At 40.1% G+C, this 8,989-nt stretch overlaps 1 protein-coding gene across 1 annotated transcript; it reads left to right on the forward strand.

The window, feature by feature from the left end:
- Positions 1-1,206: 1,206 nt before the first annotated feature.
- Positions 1,207-4,313, forward strand: LOC112577162 (tubulin beta-4B chain-like). The gene is made up of 4 exons (XM_025260153.1): positions 1,207-1,366; positions 2,162-2,270; positions 2,522-2,877; positions 3,193-4,313. The coding sequence occupies exons 1-4, from the start codon at positions 1,310-1,312 to the stop codon at positions 4,003-4,005; spliced, it is 1,335 nt and encodes a 444-aa protein (XP_025115938.1). The 5' UTR covers positions 1,207-1,309; the 3' UTR covers positions 4,006-4,313.
- Positions 4,314-8,989: the final 4,676 nt, after the last annotated feature.

The raw sequence follows: 8,989 nt of genomic DNA on the forward strand, positions 1-8,989 counted from the left end.
TGTCTCTGACCGGCCCGCCCGCTGGCCGCCCACCAGTAAATATACTATATATACAGTATTGGGTAAAACTGAGTTAACTATATTAGTCCGGCCCTCTAGACCCATCCCAGTTTCTCATCCGGCCCTCTAGAACCATTCCAGTTTCTCATCCGGCCCCTTGGGAAAATTAATTGCCCACCCCTGATGTATAGGGATAGAAAGTTACAGTCGGACCACCGTTGACAGGCAGACACGTATACGTATACCACGCAACGGCGCCCTCAACATTTTCCGGCCTGTGGAGCGGCAGCTATAGATCGAACTGTGTATAGCTCGATCGAGCGAGTTTTGGAACCGGCTCTTACTGGTGCAAGTGCAGTACATACAAAACACCGTTGACCACACCATGCATTACATCTGCAAGTATAAATTTTGCAGGCCACTGGTCGAGCATGTGCATATGATATATAATTTTCTCCATATATAATGACTAAAATTTCGCTATGCGGGTGCGACTTAATGCATATGCTTTCTCTCTATATATATATACGCACACGCTTATAAAGGGGGTGAGACGATTGACTGTTATTTGGTATATTTAAGAAAGTTTAAACATAATGAAATATAATAATAATCATCATTAAAACCGTTTTTACATGACGAAAATTTCACTTTCCCAAAGGCAGAAGCTACGTACATTACAAATTAAAAACTATATTCGATAAACACACTTTTGATACACATGCATGTAGGCTTCTGGTAATCAAACGATCCAAAAATGATAGTCCTTTTGCATATATATTGCTCCAGAAACGTATCGAATGTTGTTCACTATACATATATATAGTACATATCTCACCATCCAGTGTCTGTTATCTAATGTTCATTTATCATTACTGGTCTGCGCAGAGAGTGCGATCTATCTTGGTCGTGATGCTGCGCGTTACAAGTACACATTATTATTATTACACTGCAGTATGAAAAGGGTTAATATGGGATTATACCGCGGATTACTACAAACCTGTCTGCGACTGGGTCTATTCTGCTATGACCTCATCGTTTCTACCAAAACAAAAAGCATTTTCTCACAGAAATTACGAAATAACACAAAAATCTTTTCCCCGCAGAAATATATTATAAAATTTTCGTTTTTTTATTACTTTTGCAATGGTATTAATAAATGTTAATAGTACTATATTACAGTGACGTTATGCGCAAGGATTTGATGACAGCGAATAAAACCAAAGCGAGGTCATCATCATCCCATTCTACTTGCCAACCGCCAAGGAACCAAACGTATCAACCGTCCGGCGTATTCTAACCAACAGCTATGCGTGAAATCGTCCATGTTCAAGCCGGCCAGTGTGGAAACCAGATTGGTGCAAAGGTAATCATACCGCATATTAATTTCAGCTGCCTTGTGTAGTTCTTGAACATACTACATAATGAACAATTTCAAAACCGGTGTGAGCAGTTGTCTTTCGGATGCTGCCAGTGACTGTTCGCATTAAGAAGAGAAACAAAAACTGTCTAAAATGTTCCTGTAGAAAATGTATTCTTGTTAAAAATAACTTATTTACATGCAATTTTACAATGCACTTGTACCTTGCGATTTTTTAAAGAACAAATTATCGAGTAGTCCGGTTGCCGCTAGTCGAAAGCCCTGCCTCACGGCTAAGCCGTAAGAGTCAACCCTCAATGTGTGCACAGCCAGCGTCTGCAAAATTGCCCTCCCATGTCACTAAAAAGTGTTAGAGCATTTAATTTCCACCGAAATAGGACTTCGTCTTTGTGTTGAGGAACCATCGAAGCCGAGCAATGCTCCTGGATTTCCGCGATAAGCCCTCGATTAACGCTCACATTTTTTTAAGCATCAATATTCATATCTGAATCGACCAATTGTTTTGCATACCACTGTAGAGATTAAGCCGAGCTTTCGTGATGGACAAAAACCGGATAGTGATTTAAGAATGTACTGGTTTTTAATGGACATGTTTTTTATTTTTTGTTAAATAGTAGATGATGTACTGCAACATTAGAAGAGTAATGCATCCATAATTTACTTAAAAATAAGCATGCCCCTACCACACCTTAAACATTACATTTAAGTTTGTGTAACATGTTTTTTTTTTTTTTTTAAATTAGTATAAGGAACTAAAGACCTAGCTTCTTTTCGAATCAGTTTTGGGAAGTGATCTCAGACGAGCATGGCATTGATCCAACTGGAACCTACCATGGTGACTCAGATCTGCAGCTTGAGCGCATAAATGTTTACTACAATGAAGCTACTGGTGAGTGATATTAATCTAAGTAATGCTACAATATTTTGTACAGATATTGATGGATCTTGTTCAGTTGCTTTGTATAACTGTCTATGGAAATTTCACCAACCGTAGTTTAATCACACATGGCTTTGAATTGTAAGAGTGCACAGTATGCTCTAAAAATGCCGTCTTATTTGAACTTTTTTCTGAAAAGTGTTTAGAAATAGTAAAAGATATTTGCATGTTACTTTAACCATGACTTTTTTTCCTATATTCAGGGGGAAAATATGTACCTCGTGCAGTTCTTTTGGACTTGGAGCCTGGCACAATGGATTCAGTCCGCTCTGGGCCATTTGGTCAAATTTTTCGGCCAGACAACTTTGTATTTGGTCAGTCTGGTGCAGGTAACAACTGGGCCAAAGGCCACTACACAGAAGGAGCAGAGCTGGTTGACTCAGTTTTAGATGTAGTACGAAAAGAGGCTGAAAGCTGCGACTGCTTGCAAGGTTTCCAGATGACCCACTCGCTGGGTGGTGGCACTGGTTCAGGCATGGGCACACTTCTTATCTCTAAGGTTCGGGAAGAATACCCAGACAGGATCATGAACACATTCTCTGTTGTTCCTTCACCAAAGGTACTTTTTTTTTTTTAAGTTGGGGAAGGTGGGGGGGAATACATTTATAGAAGTATTAGTTTATGACTAGTATAATGAAAAATGTTATAGATTGGCTTGGTCTTTGCTCAGATTTTATGGTTTCCACCTTCTATAGTCTTTTTAATAACTTCGTGTTTGTTTACAGTTAAGAACTTATTACTCATGAGTCAAATGCCAGCATGGAATATTCATTATGGCTTAGCAAATATAGCTTGGAACAGTAAGTTTGGATGAATTTGAAATCTTATTTTCTTAGGTGTTTTAAAAAATGTTTTCATTTTATTGTGTTCTTAGGTCTCGGATACAGTTGTTGAACCGTACAATGCAACACTCTCGGTGCATCAACTGGTTGAAAACACAGATGAAACTTACTGCATTGACAATGAGGCCTTGTATGACATCTGTTTCCGCACTCTTAAACTGACAACCCCTACATACGGTGATCTTAACCATCTGGTTTCAGCAACGATGTCAGGTGTCACAACATGTCTACGTTTCCCAGGCCAGTTAAATGCTGATCTACGCAAACTAGCTGTCAATATGGTGCCCTTTCCTCGTCTACATTTCTTCATGCCTGGCTTTGCCCCACTAACCTCCCGAGGCTCTCAGCAGTATCGGGCTCTTTCAGTACCAGAGCTGACCCAGCAAATGTTTGATGCCAAGAACATGATGGCTGCCTGCGATCCACGTCATGGTCGCTACTTGACAGTGGCGGCAATTTTCCGTGGTCGCATGTCCATGAAAGAGGTCGATGAACAAATGCTTAATGTACAGAACAAAAACAGCAGCTACTTTGTTGAATGGATCCCAAACAATGTGAAAACAGCTGTTTGTGACATTCCACCTCGTGGACTCAAAATGTCTGCCACTTTTATTGGAAACTCTACTGCTATCCAAGAGCTGTTCAAGCGCATTTCTGAGCAGTTCACAGCTATGTTCAGGCGTAAGGCTTTCCTTCATTGGTACACTGGTGAGGGTATGGATGAAATGGAATTTACAGAAGCAGAGTCCAACATGAATGATCTGGTATCAGAATACCAACAGTACCAAGATGCAACAGCTGAGGAGGAAGGAGAATTTGAGGAGGAGGGAGAAGAGGATCAATAATCTGCAATACCATTGGACCAGTTAGCTTGGACATTGGAACAAAATGTATGCACACTCAAACATACATGCTCAAACATGCACAATCTCTAGCATGAACACTATTTTTGGTTCTATAACTCTTTTCAGCATTGTCCATATTTTGTGATGGTAAGGTAGCTTTTTCTTTTCTTTCTTTTTTTTTTTTTGTTGTTTTTTTTTTTTTTTTGCCTTTTATTAGAGTATTTTTGCTTTATAATATGAACTTGTACAAATCTGCTCTACCAGCTGAAAACATAAAGAAAGCATCTTCAAATTGTTTCCATCTTTTTCTGAATGTTTAGTATGCAAGCATTGTCAGCAAAGTTACCATGAATGAAAGCAAGAATGTATTTTAGACTTGGCACCTTCAGCCATGAGTTAATTTATTTATTATTAGTTGGTTGTTTTTTTTGTAACTTGAGCAGCTGCAACTTGCTCGGCATCCTCATTCTGACAACAGGGAAAGGGTTTGGGGATAGGGTAGTGGCCACAATGTGATTACTTTCAATTCTGTTAACGATCGTCGCAAACTGGGACATAGTCATTTTACCAGCGGCAAGTGAACTATTTTAAATTGGCATTTCCAATTGAATAGGTAAATAATATTTATAGTAATTGAATTTTAAAAGTCCACTTCAATTCGTGAAGTCAAGCTCGGTCTTCTGTGTTCACAAGACTAAACAAACCGACATTTAACACATCATACATTTAAAAACAATACATTATAAGCTACACGATGAGCAGTGAGCAGAAAAGTTGATAGTTATATGAAGTATTTATGGAATAAATGACCTTTGAGCCACTAATAATATGTGACTATGAAATATCTTTATCTTTGTTAGGTGCGCTTAGCATAAAAGTAATGAGCAATGGTTGTAGCCATGTGGATTTTTTTTTTTATTGTGACTTAAGTGAATACAAACATTAACTTCTGCATACATACAAATGTATAAGCACAGGTTTACAAATTAGATGATGGTGGAGGAAGGGGCAGTTATATGAAACAGTAAAGTCACATCTGTTCACACAGCCAGTTCAATAATATGGCAATGATCTTTATTATCATTATAATAGTAAAGTTCATTCACAGGTACAAAAGAGATGCTATGAGGAGGTGAGCAAGAAAAGAATTTACTAATTTATTTTGGGAAGAGCATAGATTTACTGGAAAGCCATTGACAGATCTTGTCGTTGACACCTCTGCATGAAGTCTGTGACATTTGGAATTTTATTAGTAGAATGCCAGTTTGTTCTCAAACCTTGATGTGACTGTCATAAAATCATTTATTGTGGGTAACTGTACATCTGGATCCTGGATGGGAAGATCCCTCTTCGGAGGGGTTTACGACGTGTGCTGGTGAAAGCCCTCGGGAAGACAGCTGGCATGACATGGTCCCAACTGGAAAGGGATGCCCAGAACCGGGTCTGATGGTGGGGTGTGGTTGCGGCCCTATGCTCCACTGGAGGCAAATAGGAACAAGAAGAAGAAGATATGGTACAGTGGGACAGTTTAAAAATAACGAAAGAATTAGTAATTACATTAAAATTATCTTTTTTGTCTAAATATTAAACAAACTCCACAGTAATAATCTTTGAGAGTGACGTCAAAGTCTCCCCCTCCTTACCTCATTTGAAGTTTTCAGTTAATCCTTATCAAAATTTGCTGACGTTTTACATATTAGGCAGCAACTATAAATATACCTGATCCTGCAATCTCAAGGATTTCAAATTCCTGACCCACTCAACAAATGGCACAAATGATAAAGTGAGCATCACAGTGACATGAAATTGATGTGAAAAACTACAGATAAAATACTACAGATAAAAGGACTTACAAAAATGTAAGAAAAGGTATGATGGAATTAAGTGAGCATCACAATGACATGAAATTGATGTGAAATACTACAGAGAAAATCAAAGGACTTACAAAAATGTAAGAAAAGGTATCATACAAGAGGGAACAATGTATAACCATTCAATAATTAAAGCTATAATAGGATGACAAGTCTGCAATGAGAAAATACAAAAGGTGCAGGAGAGTAACAATTATGATTCATGTCTTAGGATATATGGTTGTGACAAATTAACAGTTAAACTGGAATCTTCTTCCACCTATTGCAAAAACTATTTTCTTCATATTAACACCAACACACATTTAATGCTAAACCCACAACTATCAGTATCACATTTCATGTTGCCAGACATACCGCATAGCTACACTTCATCCTGCACTCATTTCCAGAGACAGGCTTATAAGGTTTTATTTGAGTTTTTTTTTTTTACACTGTCAAGTCTACATTTTCTCATGTGGTCATTCCCACTCTGTTAACTTGGAATTCATTGTCTTTACTACCACTATTCAACCCAATGTTTTCCTTTTTCAGTTTCGCTCAGCAGACAGTAAATATTTCCTTTTCCTCCCTCCCTTTTTGTTGCTGCTGTTGACATTTTGTGTCATCTCTGTAAGCTCATCACGACTAGGCTGTGCAGACTAAAGAATCACATTATGAACCTTCAATTTGAAATATCTGAGGCTGAGTCGACTTCTTATGGATCAATGCCACATATTATTGTGATTTAACAACATTTATTAAGCAGCTAGCATAACCACTAGATTGTTTTTCTGGTTTTTCTCATTGTTATTGGTCTCCCAGCAGGGCCGCCGAGAGCCAGCCCGGGCCCAGGGACAGACGACCTCTCCGAGCCCTTTGTACTTGTAATCGTAAATTATTTTCCCAGTATAGTGGAGTGGCCCGAAATTGTATTCTACAGACTTGAAACTCAACTTCTGCATGTGTAATGCTTGGGTGTTCTGTCCTTAGACCTTTCTTTAAAAGAAAAAGAAAAGGAGAAGAAGAAAAAAAAATCCACTGACCAAGGCCGGGCCCCCTTGACAGCCGCGGGCCCGGGTACACCAGACCCCTGTCCCCCCCTCTCGTCAGGCCTGTCTCCCAGGATTCAAGAAAGAAGTCGTCACAACTGTAGGGGATTCCCCTCAAGTGAGCCTCGCTGCATCTAAACTTGGCATCTTGGTCATCGGTGGAAGCTTGCTATAACTACTGTACATTTATGCAGCACTCATCTGCTTTCTTGAGGAAGTCACTAAAAGTCGATTTGTTGGTTCGTTTTACATATTGCAACTTGTATATTTACAACTGGCTATCTTCCGTTTACTGACACTGGCAAAAGTCTAAATGCATTTGAACACAGAACTGCATTATCGTCCCCGACCTTTTCTTTTATCTCCCATACGATCCTCGTCAAAGTGGGAACCTATACCCATCCCATTCACATCTACTATAGCAGCTTTTTTCTACATCAGGGATGCACAACCTAAGGCCCGCGGGCCATATCCGGCCCGCGAAACTTCTGCCCACAGTGCAGTAAATCGGCATGTTGGTAATAAAAAAAGACATTAAAAAAACGAAAAAATGGGAAGAAGAAGTATTTATCCCCACGTAGGGGCGTCTCTCAATCTTTTTTTCGATGGAGGAACATTTCGATTCAGTGCTCCGACTTGGTGTCTCTACGATGAGGCCGGACATTCAGAAGTTGGTTTCGGGAAAACAACTTCAAATATCTCACTAATTACTACATAATTAATGGTAAGTACAACTTGTTTCTGATAAAAAATGGTATCTGCTCTATTTTTTTTTTCTTCTTGCATCGACATAGTTGCTGTGAAGAAAGTGAATGAAGCAGGAGGCAGGATTGTAGACGAGGTCAGAGGGTCAATTCCAGGCTTGTTGACTCCTGTAGATCGATCCGGATCGAATCTTAAACAGTGGGGAAAATGTAGCGAGGAAAATGGACCGTAGAGCAGAAAGCGTCAAACACCTTTTTTTTTTGAGAATGTCGTGAGAGAGATCCTTTACGACCGTCACACCGCCATTTCCAAAAGGGGAAGGCCCTTGACCAACCTGCGATTTGCAGACGACATCAATTTGATGACAGGCACAAACGAACTTGGCAGCAAAGTGCATGACAGCCCCGATGGGCATGGAATGGAAACCAGCACTAACAAACACAAAGTTATGGTTGACAGCAACAGTAAAGCCAATGTCTACAGACTACATCAACAGAGTACAGCGCAAGGAGGTAGTCAACCTTTCCAAAAGGGCAGTTCCACGACAGACATCCGCATCAGGATCGCAACACCAATGGCCAGGATGGGTAGGATCTGGTGTAAGAATACCATCAGGTTTGCCACAAAGTACTGACTACAGTCAAATCTCCCTACTATGCCACCTACCGGGACCGAGCAAAAGTGGCATAGTAGAGAGAGTGGCATAGTAGTGGGGGTTCGTAAAAAAGGCTTTATTTGTTCAAGTTACCCGTCAGTCCAAAGCAGGGGTGGGCAATTAATTTTCCCAAGGGGCCGCATGAGAAATTGGGATGGTTTTAGAGGGCCGGACTAATATAGTTAACTCAGTTTTACCCAATATTGTATGTATATATATACTGGCGGGCGGCCTGTGCGTGCTATGTTCCATCCCCACTAACAGCGATGTCCCACACTACCATACAGTATAATAGTCGAGCACTGCGCGGAAATAAAATCTAGAACCCACTAGAGTGTTGAGTCTTGTTATTGTGGAAGGATTGCGGGAAGAGCCCGCATCTAACCCTGTTACAGATAAACCTGGAGAATCCAAGCATTTGAGACCAATTCCTAAAAAAACAAACAAACTCCTACATGGGTGGTCTAGTTTGGTTGCTTTGGCGAGTTAAAAGTTATTCCACCTAAAGGTGATTTTGCACTATGAGGGGAAAGGGAATGAAGGAGATCGAGACTATGAACAGCTATAGGTGTCCCACACATTTAGTGTCTCGAGACGATATCCACATGCAGGGGACACTATGTGACACCTGTTCCAGGACACTGTCGCCTTCCCCGTAGGACACCATGAATCCCTTTTCGTAACAGGGAAACGGCTCAAGCTGCATGGTCCGGTTTGGTCATGTA

Source organism: Pomacea canaliculata, linkage group LG12 (assembly GCF_003073045.1).
Source record: "Pomacea canaliculata isolate SZHN2017 linkage group LG12, ASM307304v1, whole genome shotgun sequence".
Lineage (NCBI taxonomy): Eukaryota > Metazoa > Mollusca > Gastropoda > Architaenioglossa > Ampullariidae > Pomacea > Pomacea canaliculata.